This window comes from Podarcis melisellensis (assembly GCF_964234715.1).
Source record: "Podarcis melisellensis genome assembly, chromosome: 6".
In the NCBI taxonomy this organism is placed as follows: domain Eukaryota; kingdom Metazoa; phylum Chordata; class Lepidosauria; order Squamata; family Lacertidae; genus Podarcis; species Podarcis melisellensis.
The window spans coordinates 87,405,124-87,427,291 of NC_138538.1; the positions used below are offsets into that span (position 1 = coordinate 87,405,124).

Here is a 22,168-nt window from a genome sequence, read left to right on the forward strand (position 1 = left end):
GACTGCTTTATCTCCACTGAAACCGAGAACTGAATGACAGATACACACACGAGAAAGTAAAGGGATTGGGGAGGGAGTCTTGTAACTCCTGCCTGCAGACTGCTGCTAACATTAATTCAGTCATTATATCAATTAAGTAGTTAATTAAATGTAATATTAATTTTCTGCTTAAGATTAAATTGATGGATTATGCCGAAATGGCAAAAATGACCGGAAGAATCAGAAATCAGGAAGACCAACATTTAAATAAAGAATGGGGAAAATGTATACTAAAAACCATTGTAAGCAGTTAAAATCGTTAGTAGGGTTGGAATAACACTTGTAGTTTAATGGTGAATTTTGGATATAATGGAGCTGTAAAAGATTTGGATTATTATAAAAGATGTAGGAGGAAATGACTAACAAGAAGATCCACAAAGGGGATGAGGGAAGTCCAGGAGATTCTTTGGAATCTTGTATTTATGCTGGATATGCGATTGTAAAACTGTAATTTGAAAAACCACATATATCTATATTTTAAAATGTAATATCAATTTTATTCTCTCTCTCTCTCTCTAACACGCACACACACGCACACACACACACACACACACACTCATTCTACAGCAAAACCCAAGATGCAAAAAATCACAGTAATCATAGACAACATAGTTGCTCCTCGAAGATGGGAGCAGGCATGGACAACAGCCTCATGGAAGGCCCAAGACTGTCCCTTCAAAGCTAATGAACAGCACCAACTTCTACGTTCAGTCGGCATCTCTGGTTTGTGCTCTTTTCATGGGTGGGATGCAAAGCACCTGGCCAAGTCCTTGGGCAGCTTCATAAACCTTCTGCCTGCCTTCTTCCTGTCTCCACTTCAGCTCTGCCTTCAGCCTTGCTTCTTTTTTTCTCAGATCCCTGATCACATCTGCTGCTGTTGCACCTTCTGCGATGGATTTCTGGGGCTTTGCTGACCTGACCGTTTTGCTGGTCTTTAAACACTTGCCTTTAAATACAAGTCTGTATGGTCCATGCATCGCGCCGATTCTATTGCCACTACTGTGGCATTTCAGATCAGACAGCTTCAGCTCCACGACGTCTTGTGTTTTTTTGACAGCCGTGCAAAACTCGCTCTCTCCTAGCTGCTCCTGCTCTCTTGTTCGGACCTGTGAAGAGGAAAGGACAACTCAGCTGATAATATGTGCTCTAAAAGAGCAATGAGAGAATAGAGTTTTATTTTGTCAGTCTTAGTTAATTAACAGAGCTCAATGAAACCTTGTTGTCTTTATAAACAGGACCCCAGGCATCTTGTTGCGATTTCTATTAACAGGCCAAAAACATAAATACAGTGTTCTGAAATCAATCAGTCTAGTTTTATGAAATCAATCTGTCTAGATTTCTAACAGGCCCCCAAATCAACCCTTACCGTTCCACAGCAGCTCAGCTTCCTGTAGGCTATAAGCTCACCCAGCCCATCATATAGAGTCAACAGATCTTTCCTGTATCTGTCCAGTTCTTGAATTGTTCTCTTAATGCCATAACAATACAGATCAGCACTTGGCAAAATAGTGTCCTTGTTAAACGTGTTGTGGGGTTTTGCATCTTCTGTTTCAGGACTGAAAAGGGTCTCCTGGAAGGTGGAAGGAGTTGTATTAATTTTTCTTAATGAGGAACTTCTTGCCACATTTGTCTAGAGACTGGTGCAACAGATAAACAAGCCAGGTTAACTTTATAGCCAACCTCTGTTTGTGAAAAGGTATGCAGTTCTTGAGCAACATAATTCTATTCTCAGAGAATACAGAAAAGTTGCTTATTCATAGCAAAAGGATTTTAGGCACTTGCAAATGGAAACTGGTACCTCATAAGAGCAAAAAACTGAGTGTCGGGAGAGACTTTGCAAGAAAAGCAGATGCAAGACTTCTTAAATCTCTGTCACAACCAATAAAACCACACCACCTTCTGAGCCTTTTGTTAATGGCTGTGTTGGAAGGAAACACAGACACATCACTTTAAAAAGAATTGCCCAAAATTAAAATTCCTAACCTTGCTAAATTTAAAAAGAGGGAGAAAAACCTTAGAATATTACACCATTTCTGAATTAAGGGATTATATTGCTGATTAACATATTGCAAAAACAGCTGCTTGCTATAGAACTTGTCTAGCTGAATTTACTGCAAATATTTAAAAGATTCGAGCACAGCTGGAAGAGCTCCAGGTCTGGAATCTAGAAAGTGGGTGCTTGCCTCTATGTAGAGCTAGTCCCTTTAAAAAACAAAACAAAACAAACCACCCTCTTTAAGACTTCAAAATGCTTTCCAAATCCAAGAGCTATTTGCTGTTGTTGCATCTGAATTTCTGGAAACGTTGCACAATTTCACCAGTGATCAAGTTGGTGTGCAAAAGTGTTATTGGCTCCTATGCAAGTCAGTGCAAATGCATTCGTGGGTTTTGAACTACTTTACAGAAAGATTCCTAACCTCTTTGCTACATGGGAACAGAATCCAAATACTCATTCTGTCAACTCATTGTCTTTAAGGAATATTTTCCACAGCTGTAAATGTGCCAAATGGTTATATTATATATGTACTTGCTCTTGAAGCCTTCATCAGATGCAAAGAGGATTTTATTGATTCTTAAAATCATTCAACACTGTCCAGGGAAATCTGCAATTCCACAATGCTACCTGACTGCAATTCTAGTGGCTCACAAAATTTAGTGCCCTGCAGTTTGTAATGAAGGCATTTTGTTTACAGCAACGTTTATACTGTCATATTTTAAAAAGTACAAAAGGAGAAGAACAGACATTTCTTTCATTTACAATTACTGCAGATGTATGGCATGGCGCTTTGCTCCTGTCAGCCGAAGTCCAGCATTGCAATTGAGATAAAATTAAGCAGCACAGGAAGTTCTTAGGAAGCTCTTTCACTGATACTCGTAAGTCCACAAAAAATATGGAATACATGTGGTTTGAAGCAAGATCTCCTAATTTGAGAGTTATGTTTATCATAGCTGGGAAGGAGAGCAGGCATGGTGCCGAATGAGCCAGAGAATGTTTTGGAGTGGAGCAAGACTTACGAGAACCAAGTTTACATTACTGCTTTGGCATTCTCATCAGCAAAGAGGGCAGCCCATGTACTGTCATAGGCCTCAACATAAGCTCCCACCACAAATAGTGTCTTAGATCTAAAGCAAGCATTGTACATTGCCTAGCTTTTAATGAGGTTTTTATTCATAATGATAATCTTCTCCACCTTTTAAGCAGGAACTCTTGCTGGCTATGATCAGCTGAAACAAAAGGCCAGGAATGTGTAACATTTTCCCCACTCCCAGAAAAACAATACACAACTTGTCCCTCAAGTACTTAATCATACCATCCAATGCCAGTAAACTGGTTCCAGCAGCTTCCACTTGAGAAAGGCTTCCAGTCGAGAGCTATCCGATTCAACCAACTGCAACAACTGAACGAAAAGGGGGGGGGGAAGTTTTTCACTATTACTAGGAGGCTGAAAGTAATACAGCCACTCAGCACAGATCAGATAGGATTCTGTAACAGATTGATCCAAATTCTGCACACCAACCACCAAGGTTTTGAAGCCATTGCTTCCCATCAATATCAATGTTTTGCATTTATGTAAAGGGACCCCTGACCATTAGGTCCAGTTGTGGCCAATTCTGGGATTGCGGCACTTCATCTCGCTTTACTGGCCGAGGAAGCCGGCGCACAGCTTCCGGGTCATGTGGCCAGCATGACTAAGCCGCTTCTGGCGAACCAGAGCAGCGCACAGAAATGCCGTTTACCTTCCCACCGGAGTGGTACCTATTTATCTACTTGCACTTTGACGTGCTTTCGAACTGCTAGGTTGGCAGGAGCAGGGACCGAGCAACGGGAGCTCACCCCGTCGCGGGGATTCGAACCACCAACCTTCTGATCGGCAAGTCCTAGACTCTGTGGTTTAACCCACAGCGCCACCAGCGTCCCTTGCATTTATGTAGCACTTTACAATTCTTCACGTATATTTGGGGGGGGGGGGTAGATCACATCCGCCTAATGCAGAGGTGGAGGAAGGTAAGAGCCAATGGCCAATCCAGCCCAACGTCCTGTTCTCACTCAAGCCCCCACTGATGTCAGCAGCTGCAGCAGAAAGGGAAAGAAGACGACATAGCAGCGGAGCAGGCAGAGGGATGCAAATCATACCTTCCCCTGGTGTTTGAGGAGTGGGGAGAACTCACCCTACCTCGGTTGGTCTGCATGGCAGCTGCATCTCTGTGTCAGTCAGCAAGTGCATTTGTGTATTTTCAGCGATACCCATGGCTGGGATGCAGCCCCAGAGTGTTGGCACCTGCGCCAGAAAGGTTAGCCAGCCCTGATCCACAGAACACACAGGAATTACCATTCTCTAATGCTGAAAGCTGCCTTCCATAAAAAAATTCACACTAGACATTTTGAATGTCTCCAAAAGCATTTCATTCCTTCCAAAGGGAGCATATTTCACAGGAGTGTCCTTTTCAGTGTCCTCCAAAATTTCCTTTGCTGTTGGAAAAAAGGAAAGAAGTCTTTGGGGGGAGGGGGAGAAACCCACCAGTTTTTTCTCCCCGGGACTTCACATATCTAGCTGAACAATACAGATACAGTGGTACCTTGGGTTGCGTTACCTTTGGGTAACATAATTTCAAGTTACGAACGTGGCAAACCAGGAAATGTATACTTCCGGGTTTTGCCATGTACACATGTGCAGAAGCGCTCTATCACGCTGCATGCAGAAGCGGCACCTCTGGATATGGACTTTTCAGGTAAGTATGGACCCCTGGGACAATTTAAGTTTGTATCTGGAGGGTCCATATATAATATATACAACTAACAATGAAATGCCTTATCCCACTGTCAAATGATCAGCTGCAACATGGGGGAAAGTTGGAGGAGCAGCTCTTGGGGAATCTTCTCAAAGCAACACATGCCATCCTCATTTTGCGGCTGCACCCAGCCCCTCCACTGCCCTCCTAGTCATCTGTTTCATTTCAATTTTCATTGGCAATCTCAGCTCTTATTCCGAAGCACGCTGGGCCTCATTGTATCCAAGATAAAACCAAAGTCAGTGACAGTCCTAGCTTTGTTGAAAGTAAAGTTGCATTCCAAGGCAAGTAAGAATAAAGCTGGAAGGGGCTTCTAAGGCCACCCAGTCCTGCAAATGCAAGAAATCTACATCTACAGCATCCCTAGGATGAAACCATCCTGCCCTCTGCTTAAAAATGGCTAACAAAAGAGAGCCTACCCGTTTCCAAGGCAGTCTTTTCTGCTGTCAAACAACTCATACGCGAAGGAAGCTCATCCTGCTGTTTAAATGAAATCCTGTTTTGTAACTGGAAGCCGCTGCTTTTGGGCCCTACTGTCTGGAGCCACACATGACAAAACTGCTCAACTCCTTTATCCTTTCCTCCTAGCACTTGGACTTCATGCCACGCGCCATCTGCCACCCTCCACTGGGTATTTGCCAATGTTCTTAAACTGTGGTTCTCAGAAATGGACACAGTACTCCAAGTAAGGTCTGACCAAGCCCAACAGAACAATTGGGCTTCTTGTGATCTGGACGTTGCATTTCTGTGGACGCAGCAGAGAACTGCATTAGCCTTTTTTTTGCTGCATCACAGATCTGGTTAGTTTATGTTCTATCGTTGTCGAGCCAGTTGTGCATCTGATTCTTTCTGCCTAAAGGTTTATATATCTCTGAGAGAATTAATTTTGTTTGGCCCAGTTCTCCACCCTCTCAAGACCATACTGGATTCAGTTCCTGTCTTCTGATTCACAAGCTAACCCACCCAGCTTGATGCCATCTGCAAAAAATATGATGGTTTATTCCTTTGTCCAAATCATTTACAAAGAAGTTGAGCCGTGTAGTTCCCACAAGCCACTCCTGGCCAGGTTTGATGAGGAACTGTTGCTTGGCACTTTTTTTGGTATGATTGATCAACCAGCTACAAATCCAGCTAATGACAGTATTGTCTAGCCCACATATTAGCAGCTTGCCAAAAAGAATATTATGAGGAACCTTGTCAAAGGCTTTACTGAAATCAAAATATACTATGTTGGAGTCATCAAAGCAAAATGGCAAGGATGCCTTCTGGCAGCCATCTGTCGACAAAAGCAAACTGCTGATGTAGGTTTCTAGAGCTAGAAAGGAGTCTCTGTAGGGCTGTACATCTGAGGTTTCCCAGCTGCCCCCGAATTCCTGTTCCTCACTCTCCCTCCATATTATTGTGGCGACAGAGTTCATTTCAAATCTTATCTCAGCCACAAATGTACTTGTGGTCTGAGGCTAGCCCATATTTCTCTGCCTCAACCACCCACAGGCATCATAGTGATTAAAAAATACATACCTTAAAAGGCTGTTGTAAGAATGACTGTCGTAGTTTAAGTGTGAACAGTGTAAAGCAATATATAAATGCAAAATAAAAATTCCAAAGACTACAAATATAATATTTAGCATGCAGCCTCAATGTATTACATTAGTTCAGTGCATTACAATGAAGAAAAAAAGGATTTTAGTTAACGTTCAACAAACTTTTCAAAATAGACCAGAACGCAAATAAAATTATGCTGAACTATGAATTGCCAAAACCTGAAATAGGGTATTTACTAATAGATCTGCACTATAAAAGAGGCATACTTTACTATTATAATGAGGTATACTGCCTTACTCAGATTTAGTAACCAGCAATTTTACACAGAAGAAGAAATATTGGGCACTTCTTCATGAGGTGTCCCTCACACTAGGGCCAGGCGATGTCAGGTTTTCAACATCGCGATATGTAGTTGTTTAGTCGTGTCCGACTCTTCATGACCTCATGGACCAGAGCACGCCAGGCACTCCTGTCTTGAACTGCCTCCTGCTGTTTGGTCAAACTCATGCTGGTAGCTTCGTGAACACTGTCCAACCATCTCGTCCTCTGTCATCCCCTTCTCCTTGTGCTCTCCATCTTTCCCAACATCAGGGTCTTTTCCAGGGAGTCTTCACTTCTCATGAGGTGGCCAAAGTATTGGAGTCTCAGCTTCAGGATCTGTCCTTCCAGTGAGCACTCAGGGCTGATTTCCTTCAGAATGGAGAGGGTTGATTTTCTTGCAGTCTGTGGGACTCTCAAGAGTCTTCTTCAGCACCATAATTCAAAAGCATCTATTCTTCGGCGATCAGCCTTCTTTATGGTCCAGCTCTCACTTCCATACATCACTACTGGGAAAACCATAGCTTTTACTATACGGACCTTTGTTGGCAAGGTGATGTCTCTGCTTTTTAAGATCCTGTCTAGGTTCACCCTAGGTTCACATCGCAATATATCGCCAGGCAATCATTGTGATCTGGTGATCTACTGTGATGTTCAAAACACTGCTTCCCACCACAGCACTGCTAGGCGTGGAGGTGAAATCGCTGAGGCAGTTTCACCCCAGTGCCTCATCACACCAGGGAGAAAGCAGCTTCACACTTTCCAGCTGAGCAGCCCCATCCTTCTCCAGCTTGAACATGAGCCCGAGAAGCATCAGGACTGTTCAGCTGGGAGGTGCAATCCAATCTCTTTCCTCCCGGTGGATCGCTCTGGAGGAAAATGACCAGCTGCCCATCCCGCTTGCTCCCAGCCAAGCAGCCAGCCAGGAAGATGGGAGAGGCTCCCTCTGCCTGGCTGGCTGTGTGTTTGCCTCCTCGTGAGCAAGAAGGCCAGCCAGGGCGCAAAAAGGCTCTTTCCCCCCAGCTGAGCAATCCCCATGCCCCTCCTGCTCTCATGCAAGCCAGAGGGACCTGGGGCATTGGTGGGAGGAACAAGCTGTACCAGTGCCTCTCCAATTGTTTCCCCCTCTGCCGGTATGAGAGGCAGACCATGATGGTGGTTTCACTCAGCAATATATCGCTGGCGAAACTGCTGTCACTTCTGAGTCCCACTGCCTCCAGCGCCCGGCTGCAGTTTGTTTCTCCCTCTTTTGACTCCCCACAGATGTTAGCTATGGACTTGCCTGGTTTTGCTAGTTTGCCTCACAGACCATTCAGAATCTGAATATTTTTGGCTTTAATGCATTCGTTAGAATGCTGCTGAATCTATTAAGAAAAAACTCTGTAGCAAGACTAGACGAAATCTGCATCAAGTCCGGGGATTGGGGCCAGGGTGAGAAAATTGAACAAATAATGATTAGGAAAACTCAACAGCTATAGAGGAGAAGACCACACATCCTTCCTAATTTGTTTGAACGATCACTCGAGTTTGTCAATATTGTATATTGCTTTTCCAGTTCTCCTAAGAAAGGAACGAATATGACAACCAGAAATTCTTTGAATGCTTGCATCAGTTACCTTCCATTAACACCCACATTTTAAATCTGTGCTTGATATATCAAGTGATTAATCCTTGACATCTTTTTTTAATAGGTTAACTGTTTTACAATCTTGTTGTTCCACCTGCTACAAGGTCAGCGTTGGGAGATCATGCAGGGACAAAGGAAAGACAGAGATACTGAAGGTACTGGGGGGGGGGGGGCAAGTTTATAGGTTAAAGCTATGCACAGAAACACCTTTTCATGTCCACCAAAGTGTTCTCAGAGTGGAGCATATTATAATTATTTCAATTATAAATAATTATAATAAGCAAGTTTATTATAGAGGCAAGTTTATAGGTTAAAGCTATGCAAAGTGTTCTGCTTCTTTCCAACTAGAATAATCAAGAGTAGACAGAAAATTTTGCACAGAAACACATTTTCATGTCCACCAAAGTGTTCTCAGAGTGGAGCATATTATAATTATTTCAATTTAGTACCTGCCCTTAACCATCAAGCCCCAGGACAGGTTAAATCTCTGGAAAGGGTAGCCACAGACTTCCATTTTGGGGGGGGGGGGGAGAGCGGCACCATATACAGTAACCATCAGAAAAAAGTATGCTTGCTACAAAGTCCAGTAATTTATAAAGGCCTTGATAAGCCAGAGTATCATTTTTCAAGAAGCAATAACTCCACGTGCTTAGCCAATAAAACGTGGCAAGCAATGACTCTTTTCTGAAGCTTCCCTTTAAAACGGTGACAGCAACTATAGCACTGCAGCTCTATTAATTCTCTTTCTGGTGTGGAAAATTTTCAACTGAGGGCACATACAGGTGACAGATTACGGCCAAGGGAAAATTTTAGCTCAAGGCAATAATGCCGCCAAGTAGAAATGACCAGCTTGAACATTATTAAACATTACTGGAACGCTGCCAGGGCTTCCCAGTGGGGCACTAATTGCCTAGCTAAAAAAATAATACCTGAAGAAATATGTTGCAGGGGACCTCAGATGCATTCACCTCCACAAGCAGAGCTTCAGTACTCCGGATCTCAAATATCACACTTGTTCTAATGTGAAGGGCAGATTAATGTATTCCTTGATATCTAAGCAGTGCTATCTATCATCTATTTTTCCATCCATCCATCCATCTATCTATCTATCATCTGTATTTGCCAGTAGAGAAATTACAGCATTGTCTCTTGTAGCCAGGATGATGCCATATTCTGCCAGTGGTGGAGATATGGTATATTTCAGCCTGCTTATGCAGGTGTCTCAGTGGCTACCAAACTTGGGGCAGCAGCAGATGAGGCCCTGCCAAAGATAATTAGCAGGGGCAATGGGAAAGGCAAGCACAACACTTTTTCTACAGGCCAATCCATTTTGGTGGACTGAGCCTTTCCCCTCCCAGAGGCAATTGGAACCAATGTGAGGAAGAACAGCAGGATCCTCTGCCCTGGCATGCAGGTGTGTCACTTGGACTCCCCTGAACCTTTACTGCTGCAGCATGTGCAATGAGATTACTGGCAGATTCAAGCAAGGCCACACCCTAAACCACAGTCACTTCAAGGAAGCTCAGGATGACAGGCTATTTCTTGAAAGCATATCCAATCCCTTTACCTTCTGAGTCTTTTTTTGTTTCAGTCTCTGAGCCAGAGGGGAGAGATGGTTTTACTACTAGTACAGTGGTACCTCGGGTTACATACACTTCAGGTTACATACGCTTCAGGTTACAGACTCCTCTAACCCAGAAATAGTGCTTCAGGTTAAGAACTTCGCATCAGAATGAGAACAGAAATCGTGCTCTGGCGGCACAGCAATAGCAGGAGGCCCCATTAGCTAAAGTGGTGCTTCAGGTTAAGAATAGTTTCAGGTTAAGAACGGACTTCCGGAACGAATTAAGTACTTAACCCGAGGTACCACTGTATCTCTATTAATAGTACTTCTGGGGGCCTTTTTTTAGTTTGAAGAGGATGGTAAAAATGCTTTAAATAAATGGAATTTCATTTGTAGGGAACAACCTTTTTTTGCAGACAAGTAAAAATGTTGTTGCTTCAGTTGGCCTTTGAGAATTAACAACGGCTCAGCCTTGTTTGTTTTGATTGCTGCATTGTTGCTTTCAGCTCATATTATATACAGTATTTGTTGTTGTTTTGTTATCTTAATTGTAAACCACTATAGGAGCTTATTACAAATATTTATACAGCATAATAAATGTATTACATTACAAAATATTGCAATACAGTACCATCAGAATAGGATGATTTGCACACGGTGATCTCAGGAGAATGAATGCGTATTGCAACTGGCCACGTGGCAAAAGTGTCACCACAATGTTCATCATTTGCTCAGCAAGCCAGACAGTTTTCCCATTTGTCTCATTACCTACTGAATGGCAATCCCAGGAAACTGCCATCTACCCTGTCAAGAGGTCAAGCATGAAGCACATTCATCTTCCCTGAGGACACTCCTGGCTTAGGCTTGCATTTTTGTCCATTGTGACTGCCTTGCAAACCTGAAGCAGGTAAGAAAAGGAGCAGTGACACGTCGAGGGACTAAAGAACAACAAACAGAACAGGAGAGGCAGCAGTGACCTGCCAGAGAGCACCATGAAGGGAAGCAAAGGGCTGCCTTCAGTGATCACACAAACTACACTGCAGAGAAGAAGAACTTGAATTTCAGGGCAACCTGCTTGCACATCTATGATCTATCTCTACATAGTAGCTGATTACCTGGAACACTCTCAGATTGGCAACCCAGATTACTTGTTATTTCAAGATGTGACCATCATTCTGATATATTATACAAATCTGTTTGAACAGTTTATGTTAGTACTAAAAGTGTTGCAAGTCATTCTGAGCCTTTGGAATATGGATGGATGATAGTTTTAAATTAAATACAAAAATAGTGACTGGAAATATCCACAGATAAAACTATGCTGAAGAGAAACTTTGAAAGGCAATTTCTTTACATTTAAAAGCAGGTGCTGAAGTCTGACAGCTGGTGAAATAGCTGTATTTTAATTGGAAACGTCCTGTCATTCCTCTCCCCCCCCCAAAAAAAATACACCTTATCTGTCAGAACCAGATTGCTCACTTTATGATAGTTCTCAATGAAAATGAATTATATGCTTCACTAAAAGCAGGCTAACACTTTTAGGATGGCTAGCGGCAGACACAAACACTGAATAGGTCTATCCTTTGAGGGGAAGCTAGAACACAAAGTAGTTTGTATCATCATCACCATCAAAAAGCAAAGGGGCTATTTGAGGTAAGATATACTAATATGCCAACCTAGCAGTTTGAAAGCACGTCAAAGTGCAAGTAGATAAATAGGTACTGCTCCGGCGGGAAGGTAAACGACGTTTCCATGCTCTGGTTCGCCAGAAGCAGCTTAGTCATGCTGGCCACATGACCCAGAAAAACTGTTTGCGGACAAACACCGGCTCCCTCAGCCTATAGAGCGAGATGAGTGCGCAACCCCCAAGTTATCCGTAAATGGACCTAACGGTCAGGGGTACCTTTACCTTTTATACTAATATGCTGTCTTTTTCATTCAACTGTGGTATAATTATTCAAAGAAACTATAACTGAAGTGTGATACAGTTTTGAGAAAAGTCCGTCTCCCTATTATGCCAAGCTATGCAGACACCGAAGAGGAAAAGCAGTAGCAGCTGCCGCCAGGTACCTTCCATCATGTCTGCATCTCACCTGGCTTTCAGGTGAGATCCCTGCTCCCTGCAGCTACCGACTGCCACAACTGAGGCTCCTAGAAGGAAAGGAAGCAGCAGCACCCCCCCCCCAACTGTGCTGCATGGCCTGCAGAACCTTGTAACTAAGAACTATAATAATAATATAATAATTTATTATTTATACCCCGCCCATCTGGCTGAGTTTCCCCAGCCACTCTGGGCGGCTCCCAATCAGTGTTAAAAACAGTACAGCATTACATATTAAAAACTTCCCTAAACAGGGCTGCCTTAAGATGTCTTCTGAATGTCAGATAATTCTTTATCTCTTTGACATCTGATGGGAGGGCGTTCCACAGGGCGGGCGCCACTACCGAGAAGGCCCTCTGTCTGGTTCCCTGTAGCCTCACTTCTCGCAATGAGGGAACCGCCAGAAGGCCCTCGGCGCTGGAACTGGTGCCTGACTTTGCTTTTTACCTATTCCATTCTCATCCCCTTTCCTGTTAGACTGTAAGCCAGAGGGCAAAGATTGCCTTTTCCTCTGGTCTTTGTAAGCTGAAAATTGAAGCAAAATCCTTTAAATAAACAAAGCAACTTATGCAAGAGTGGCATGGTTTGAATTTGCAAAAGGCCACTTAGGCTTTAGCTGGATGATTCTCAAAAACATGTCTGTATGTGAATTATTTAAATGTTTTTTTTCCTCCTTAGCACCAAACACTTGGATATTTCTCTACTGTCAAGCCAACGTAGAGCCACCCTCAGGTAGTAGATAGCACTCACTGGTGTTTTCGTTTTCCTTGTTTTGTGTCCAAAGAGCAGTAAAAATTAAGCTATGAAGTCCAAAACGTAACAAAATCCTGGCACCAAGGCCTGAGTAGACGACAATCAGCAAAAAAGGACTTAAAACCTTGGGACAGGTATAGGGACAAAGATAAAGGAAAGTCAAAGCCAACAAATGCTTAATACCACCAATTAGAAGCAAAATAGATGTAGATCCTCGCTAGCTGATCGAAAGGATTCTATGGAAAAAGATACTGGAATCTATTAGCATGAAGGGGAGGAGCCCAAAGCTCTATTTCCTGTGCCTCATGGAAGTTAGAGGCTGGAATCTGACCTTTCTAAGTGTACATACTATAGAGAATGGAATTTCCTATGAATCTAGGCATATGTGAGTGCTATGCTCTTTGGAATGCATGCAACCTACACAACACACAAATTGGCTCTCCATGCTCCCCTGTCAAGTGAGGTCCACAGTGTGTGTGTGTCTATGGGAAGATTCTCTCTGTGGTGTCTCCATGCTTATGCAATGACCTCCTCTTTAAGGTGCATTATGCTTGGCACTGCTCTCCTTTTGGAGACAGATGAAGGCATACCTCTTTGTCTAGGCTTTGGGGGAGGCCTAGGGTGCACTGGGGACTGAGAGTGCTTCTGCCTCATTTTTGCTGCTTTTCAGCTTTCTTACTGGGATTTTACTGCGAACTGTTACTGTTAAAGCTTACTGTTAATGATACGGATGTGGGTTTTTTAGCTTATATTATCAACTTTTGGTTTTAACAGAGATGTATTCCCCACTCTGGGACCTTTGAGTGAAGGGTGGATTACAAGCACTTGTAACAATTCTCTTGCGAAGGCCTCAAGGTGCTGGCACAGTCCAATGGCATCAGCCTGCATCTAGGCACCCAGCACATCAAGAGACCAGCCAGTCCACTTGGGGAATCACAGAGCTAGGAAGTCTTCCATTTCTGGTGGATTATGGCTTGAGGGCTGAAAATCTAGTCCTCCAATTCTGGCATACATATTGATTCAGAGAATTCTCCATAGTTTCTAACATAGCACTATGCCACAAAAGGATTACCTGTTTGTAATTCTCTGGTTGCCTTACAACATCTGCTTCTGTGATGGAGAAATGGCCAATAATAGGATCAGTATGAGAACCAATCGTGTATGAATGTACCTGGAACAGAGATGTGGGTTTAGAAATTATATCTATCTGTATACATGCACACACCACCTATTACATAATCAATACATTAATACTATTGGTACACTTGATGCTAACAGATTACGAGCACGCATGTCAATTTCTAAAGAAAACTATGAATGAATTTTCATTCTGTTTTGATCTCCATAGTCTTCAAAATTAGAAAGAAAGAAAAATTTTCAGGATTTGAATAAGGCAGCTTGCTGTCATTTTTTTCGGCGAAGTGTAGTCTGCAGCAAAATAATGTTAGATGGTTTACATCTACAACCCAAAACTAGTTTTACTTTAACCTTAATGCAGAAAGATCAAATATCTACAACCCAAATCATTACCTTATTCAGGAGCTTGCATTGTTCTTGCTGTTCAGTGTGGCATTTTCGCCACTGGAACTGCAGACGGCCATTTAACCACTGCAGATATCGGACATCCCTTTGGTCTTTCATATGAGATTTTGGAGCCAGGCTTTCTCCACCCTGCAGGCTTTTCAAAGGGGTATCACACTAAAATTGGAAGGAACAAAATCTTGAAAAACATACTTTCCCCCATACGTTTATCTTTAGACTAGGAATGGCTAAGCTTTTGGGATCAAAGAGCCAGTCTGCCACTGCAACTCTTCTGGGGGGGTGCAAACCAGCAGTTGGTGCGGCCCCCCCACCTACTTTCACATGAATGCTTTCACATGCATGCACACAGCCACAGAGACGATTAGCATCACCACGCACAGCTTCTGCTTCTTCCTGTCGAGGCTGGGTGGGCAAAGCCACCGCCTCCTCTAGCACCCGGTGCCAAGAGGAAGGAGACCCAGCCCCAGGAGGCACAGGGCAAATCTGCCACTCCTCTAGCGCCTGCCTGCTTGTGCTAAGGTGGTCGAGGCAGCCCCACGAATGCAAGGCAGCTCTCATCATTGTACACAGATGCAGAATTAATTCTTATGGATTTAATAGATTTATTGAAAGTAAGTTCATGCTTTCACACAACCGATAATGCTTTATAATGGCAAATATGTTTTTCTGCTATACTGACTTTCATTCTGATATTTTGTGTTAATCAAGTTGCTGTTTTCTGTGAGCCGCTTTAGGCGTCCCTCAGGAAAAACAATCAGGATATAAGAAAGAAACCAATGAAATGAAAATGAATTATTATTCTTGATCATTGCAAGTGGGAGCCTTTTTCTGCTCAAGAGTGGAGTAAAATGTTTTCAGTAAATAAAAAAACAAAAGATTCAGGAGATTCAGAGGACTTTCTAAACCTCAGAAGAAAAGGCAGAGAATAGTGATTGCAACAAAGCAAAGCAATTCTCACAGCAGCCATATTGCTAGGGAGCATTTTGAATCCATTTAAAGAAGCGGGAAATAAGAATGTCCTCCCCATAAAGTCCACAACCAGGACAACTAAGTTATTGGACTCAGGCAGAGATGGGAGACGAGGAGCGGGGGGGGGGGGGAGCCAGCTGAATCACCCACCAGCACATCACATGAACAAGGCTGGCACAAAAGCTAATAAATCTTTTGCAAACCTTTTAAAAATCATTCTGAATTCTTGAGGGTGCAATGAGCCAGTAAAACTGAGGAAGGACCTGTGCCCTTGTTCTCTTAGCTACTCCAAACCCTATTGTGTTGCAGAACACATTGCCTGTAGATTCTGTATGATGTTGCAAACTCTCAAAAAGCCCCACTGGAGTCATACTTGTGGCACAATTACACTATCTTGGGGAGCATCAAATATTTATATTTCAATCATTTTTAACATAACCAGCAAGCTGGGGAAATGTGTTCTGCAAGGAAAAGCAAGTGCAAGATGCCTCTGCATTGCTACAAGTGTAAAACATTGCTCAATGGAACAATTTTCCTATTGAAAAGACTTTCCACTGTAACGGTGCTGCCACCTATTGGCAATTTAAGCAGCACTTACAGAAGTGGGTTGTGGAACAAGGTGCAAAGTTCAAGAAACCCATTTTGCAGGCAACCAAGAGATATATTAATGACTCAATTCCGAGGCTGCTACAGCAGTAGTATATTTAAAACCAGGCATTACTATTCAACAAGCTCCAGCTTTGGTCTCTGGTGTCTAATTTTTACAGTTTTATGGTCCCCCCCCCCAACGGCCTCATGAGGGCTTCCTCTAAAACAATGGTAGGGAACCTCTGTCCCCCAAACCTCTGGATCTGGTCCTCGGCCTCCCCTCTTCAGACCTGCTTCCCCATGGCAAACGGAAATGTGCCTGGCCCCAGCTCCCACAAAGTCCATGTAGACTTTGAAATTAAATATGTTTCTTCTGTAATGTTTTTAACTGCTTCTACTTTATTTTTATTTTTATTTTTAAGTGGCAGACTGTCCTGAATAAAGTTTCTAAAAAATAGTGGGATACTAATTATTAATAAAACTAGATTTTTGCATAAGTTAACTTATTCAGTATCAGTTCACAATGAATACAACTGTTTCCTTTAACATTACTCTCGCGATCTGTTGGCAAATCTATCCTACCAATAATCCAAAGTTTGATAAATTACAGAAGTAAGACAGATCACAAACACATACCTGTCAGCTCCTCCACTACAACGTGACCCCAAAATCACAGAAGGCGCTACTGGACTGACATTGCATGCAAGGAAAAGATTGACAACAGTTGCAGAAAATGAAACAATGAAAAGAACAACTGTGGTGCACAACTAATGTTTCCTGATGTCTTTCAGGAAAGTTTTGATACTTAATGCTTCTTGTTAAAAATGGATCAAGACCATTTTCATAATTCAGCTCACCTAAGCAGACTAAAATGTAATGTATACAACAAGGTATACATCAGATTATTCCTGAAACCAGGAATTAAAGATAGAGTCATACTTCGGGATAAATATGCTTCAGATTGAGTGCTTTTGGGCTGCGCTCCGCGGCGCACGGAGCGTGTTACTTCCGAGTTTCACCGCTTGCGCATGCGCAGACGGTCAAAATGACATCACACGCATGCATGGAAGCTACGGTACATGACCTGCACACATGCAGACGCACTGTCGCATCTTACGTTCTGTTCGAGATGCTAAAGGGGCTCCGGAATGGATCCCGTTCGCATCCCGAGGTACCACTGTATTCCTCAAAATGCAATGGGAACCACATCAACTATGTAAGTCTTCTCTTAATCTAGCGCTGCCATTTTCACGAAACAAGCAACAGCAACAAAACTGCAATACACATTCAAGTCCAGCCCCACCTTCCAATATCTTGTTCCTAGTAAAGAAAAGGATACCTGACAATTCCTAACAAAAAAATTACTCACCATGCAAACAGTTGCTTCATCCCAAAGTTTCACTCTATTTAGGGCTAGTAACTGCTCCATTAAGCTGATTCTGCATAGAAGCCAGGAAAATACCAATAGTAGTTCTCTGCTTCCCTCTGAACCATCAGAGGGAAGCTGATAAAATTCTGGTCTTCTGTAGCCAAGGCTCAACACTACACTCCTGACGAATCTGACTTGGGAACCTAGGAAGCAGGTGATGATGATGATTATTAATAGTAGTACCCTGCCCATTTAATAATTGGTTGCCCCAGCCACTCTGGGCGCCTTCCAACATACATGAAAACATTATAAAAAAGCATTGCGGATTAAAAAGCTTCCCTATACAGGGAAGTTAGATAAGGCAGCAGTTGTCACTTTCCACAATTTTAAAATCAACTGTGTCCTGGGGGAACAAAGCTCCAGAACAAATTCACACTGCAGGTGGGCTATGCAAATAACAGCAATGCAACCTTCCCCTCTAACTTCCTACAGCAAGTTCACTGGTTGCTTTCAAAGCATGGAATACTCTCTCCGAGGGAGTTTCTGTTGATCATGTGAATGCCCTTTTGGTGCCAGGCCAGAAGCCTTTAATTTCCCAAGGCATTGCAACAGCTGAGGAGATTGCAGACTTGGTTAAAGCTACTCTCCTGTTTTACTAATTGTGGCTCTTTCCTAATGTGGTGGTTCTACTTTGTTGTTTTTTTAATGGAAATATCTATTAAACAAATAAAAAGCTCTGTATTATGCATATACTTATCACTAATTTTTGCCAAAAAATTAGTATGTTCCCAGATTAATAGTAATTTGCTACCTGTGTCAGCAGGCTCCATCCATCCTCCACCTTGGAATTGCTTCAGAAGAGAGTACAGTAGTTTCCAGAATACTACAGTCTGTTTAAGAAAGACAACAGCACTAAAACATTTGCTGTATTGTTTACAATGCAATTCAATTGGGTTCCTCCTTCCGCAAAACACACACAAAAACCCAAACCCAAGCTTCCCTCTGATGGTTCAGAGGGGAGCAGAGAATACCACAGTGGGTGGTATTCAACTTAAGTTTTAAACCCACTGAAAGCAATGGCGTTAACTTATTCATTAATTTCCATAGGTCTGCTCTAAGTAAAAAGTTAAGCTGAATACCACCCAGTGCTTTTATTCAATTTTAGGTGGTTTCCTTTTTCAAAAAGGAACGTGTCAAGAGAAATTGGGATTACAAGTTGCAAAACCTAGAGGCAACTTAAAGAATGCAGGTTCTGCTCTGCTGTCCCCACAAACTGGGGGCGGTGAGAGGGAGGAAGCAAGGCTGCTTTCCTTAACGATGCCAACCACTCATAAAACATTAAACCAACAGAATGCAATTCTCATGAGAGAGTAACCTTAGCTGATAAGAAACACATCCAGGTCACAGAATGGAGCACTCCAGGCAGGCCTGAGCTGCACATCTACCCCAATGTTAACCTCCCCACCCCCCAAAAAACCTAACCACCATATGTAAGTTACAGATAGGTAGCCGTGTTGGTCTGCCATAGTCAAAACAAAAAAAATTCCTTCCAGTAGCACCTTAAAGACCAACTAAGTTAGTTCTTGGTATGAGCTTTCGTGTGCATGGTATCTGAAGAAGTGTGCATGCACACGAAACCTCATACCAAGAACTAACTTAGTTGGTCTTTAAGGTGCTACTGGAAGGAATTTTTTTTGTTTTCACCATATGTAAGGATCACAACATTTGGGCCCAGGCAAATGCAGATGGCTCTAGAACAGAGCTTCCCAAACTTTTCACGTTGGTTACACACTTTTTACACATGCATCATTTTGCGACACAGTAATTCAGTTTTGCATCATTTTGTGACACAGTAATTCAGTTTTACAGACCGGTTAAATTAACGCTAACCCTTTTCCAACCCTGGGAGGAGCGTGGGGATCGCTCACATCACACCTACACACTGCAGCCAGTACACTAAGGTGTTGCTACACAGTTTGGAAAGCTCTGCTATAGAAACTGTGCAGTTGTGACCAATTCAGTGGGACTTCACTCCCTTATAAATGTGCTTAGGACTGAAGCCAAACCTTACAGCAATGGGCCTTAATAGCTCTGGAAGCCTTCCCCCCCACCCCCACCCCAAAATCTAGCTCAGCCACAAATGAAAGGAGCAAAGCTTTCCCCTCGTGGATTTGCAGAATGGGGATCCTAAGAGGAGGAGAGGATATCTTTTATGCAAACACTTGGGCTGGGCCCTCCTCCTGTTTATGAACTGACATCTAAAGGGCTGCACAGTGCTGCTTTTGCTTAAGTTACCTACGTTTTATATATAGTTTTTTTTAAAAATTAAAGTTTTAATTCTATTAATGCCCAACTGCCGATCTTCTGGGGGGTTCGAGTTGAAGGAGCATATGAGGCTCTTAACGAACTCAGGTCCACTTTGCCCATGAGATCGCCTTTGGGGGGCGCGGACAGGCCCTTTCTACCGGGGGAATAGCAACCCGACTACAGGTGCCACATAAGGTAATGGGACCCCTGACCATTAGGTCCAGTCGTGGCTGACTCTGGGGTTGCAGGGCTCATCTCACTTTACTGGCCGAGGGAGGCACGTACAGCTTCCGAGTCATGTGGCCAGCATGACTAAGCCGCTTCTGGCGAACCAGAGCAGCGCACGGAAATGCCGTTTACCTTCCTGCTGGAGTGGTACCTATTTATCTACTTGCACTTTGATGTGCTTTCGAACTGCTAGGTTGGCAGGAGCAGGGATCAAGCAACGGGACCTCACCCCGTCGTGGGGATTCGAAATAACCCCCACCTATTTCTCCACGGAGCGTGGTGGCGCCCACCCTGCGGAACTCCCTGCCTCTTGAGAACAGGCCGGCGCCTTCCTTCTGCCGCGCTCGCTTCGGCACCTGATGGGAAACGGAAGGACGACCCCGGGCGCTCGGAAACGCCATGGGGAACTTAAAACTTTTTGTGAGGCGATGCCTTTTTAAAAACCTTTTCCCAATAATTTTTATTAAGTTTCATACAAATATAACACATACTGTAAAACAAATAAGAAAAAAAGAAAAGAAAAAGAAAAAAGCAAATAAAACTAGTAAATCAAATAAAAACAAAAAATATAATTAATTAAACTCTCTCAATCTCTTAAACACGCTATTTGACTTCCTCTAATCCTTCCCATAAGGAGACGCAGGTGGCGCTGTGGGTTAAAGCCTCAGCGCCTAGGACTTGCCGATCGAAAGGTCGGCGGTTCGAATCCCTGCGGCGGGGTGCGCTCCCGCTGCTCGGTCCCAGCGCCTGCCAACCTAGCAGTTCGAAAGCACCTCCGGGTGCAAGTAGATAAATAGGGACCGCTTACCAGCGGGAAGGTAAACGGCGTTTCCGTGTGCGGCTCTGGCTCGCCAGAGCAGCGATGTCACACTGGCCATGTGACCCGGAAGTGTCTCCAGACAGCGCTGGCCCCTGGCCTCTTGAGTGAGATGGGCGCACAACCCCAGAGTCTGTCAAGACTGGCCCGTACGGGCAGGGGTACCTTTACCTTTAATCCTTCCCATCCTAATTTCCTTGTATCTGAATGTAAGTTTTCCAGTATCATTATTCAAAAATAATATTCTATTTGTAATCAAATTTCTTAACTTTTATTGACATTCTAGATCTCATTTATTTACTAACTCTTGACTTAATCCTAGGCCTGTTGGGTACTTTCAAGTAACTTCTACTTTTTAATATTACGGTTTTTTAAAACCTCTCTCCTATTTCCCCCCTGCCAACCGCTTCTTCGAGGTTCCTGCTGCATTTCTGGGGGTGTTTCGCCAAACCAACTCGTGAGGCTGAGCGGGGCTGAGGGACCCCGCCAGGCCGCCCGCCCTCACAGACAGGCCGCCCGCGCGCCGTCCACCCACCGCATGGGGCCGGCCGAGCTTGGCGAGGCGGAAGGCCTCCGGGGGGACGCGGGGCCCTGGCAAGGCGGCGCCGAGAGCCCCCACGGCCGCCGGGAGACGCGACGCGGACGCCGCCCGCGCAGCCATCGCCCTCAGCGCCGCTTCCCTTTCGCGCCTCTCGCTCAAAGCGAGGCGCGGAGCTCACTGCGCATGAGCAAGGAGGCGCGGGCGCATGCGCGGCAAGAGCCCTCCCGACTCCTTCCCCGGCGCCCCTTTACCCTCTTCCCTTCCTCCTCCTCCTCGCGCCTGTCACTCAAAGCGAGGAGCGGAGCTCACTGCGCATGACAGGAAGCGCGAGCGCCCACGGCGGGCGCATGCGCGACAGGGCCTCTCCCGACACCTGCCCTCCCGCCCTTCTCGTCTTCGCGCCTCGAAGCTCACTGCGCATGGCAGGGAGCACGCGCATGCGCGGCGGAGGCCCTCCGACGCTAACCAGCGCTAGGGCCGCGGAGAGACCAGGAGAGTGGCCTGCAGGGGGCGCTCTTCGGATGGAGGGCGCTACACAAATTTACTAAATATGTATACAGTATATGATGATTTATGGGGTGGTCTTTGGCTTAGTGCTCTCGCTGCGCTCAGGAGGCTTTGCGCGCCCAGAAAATACCGTAAAATATGGTAGAAAAACCTTTCAAGCTTCCTTTTGGAGCTTGCGTTCCTCCCCTCCGTTGTGTTGAGGGCCCTGAACATGGAATTTCAGTGTTTTTCTGATCACTGGTACCAATAATAATAATAATAATAATAATAATAATAATTTATTTGTACTCCACCCATCTAGCTGGGTTTCCCCAGCCACTCTGGGCGGCTTCCAACAAAGATGAAAAATACACTAAAATGTCACATATTAAAAACTTCCCTGAACAGGGCTGCCTTCAGATGTCTTTGGAATGTCAGGTAGTTGTTTATCACTTTGACATCTGGTGGGAGGGCGTTCCACAGGGCGGGTGCCACTACCGAGAAGGCCCTCTGCCTGCTTCCCTGTTCCCAGACCTAGTGATCTGACATTCACCACATACAGCCGGTGTGCAGAATTGTGCAT

The 22,168-nt window shown here is 44.1% G+C and overlaps 1 protein-coding gene across 1 annotated transcript; it reads right to left on the minus strand.

Annotated features, from left to right (window-relative positions):
- Positions 1-514: 514 nt before the first annotated feature.
- Positions 515-21,258, minus strand: TEDC1 (tubulin epsilon and delta complex 1). The gene is made up of 8 exons (XM_081914917.1): positions 21,094-21,258; positions 18,018-18,096; positions 17,207-17,409; positions 14,269-14,436; positions 13,811-13,909; positions 3,351-3,437; positions 1,406-1,609; positions 515-1,145 (listed from the first exon to the last, which is right to left on the minus strand). Exons 1-8 carry the CDS (start codon positions 21,217-21,219, stop codon positions 747-749), a joined length of 1,365 nt encoding a protein of 454 aa, XP_081771043.1. The 5' UTR covers positions 21,220-21,258; the 3' UTR covers positions 515-746.
- Between the last annotated feature and the right edge of the window lie 910 nt (positions 21,259-22,168).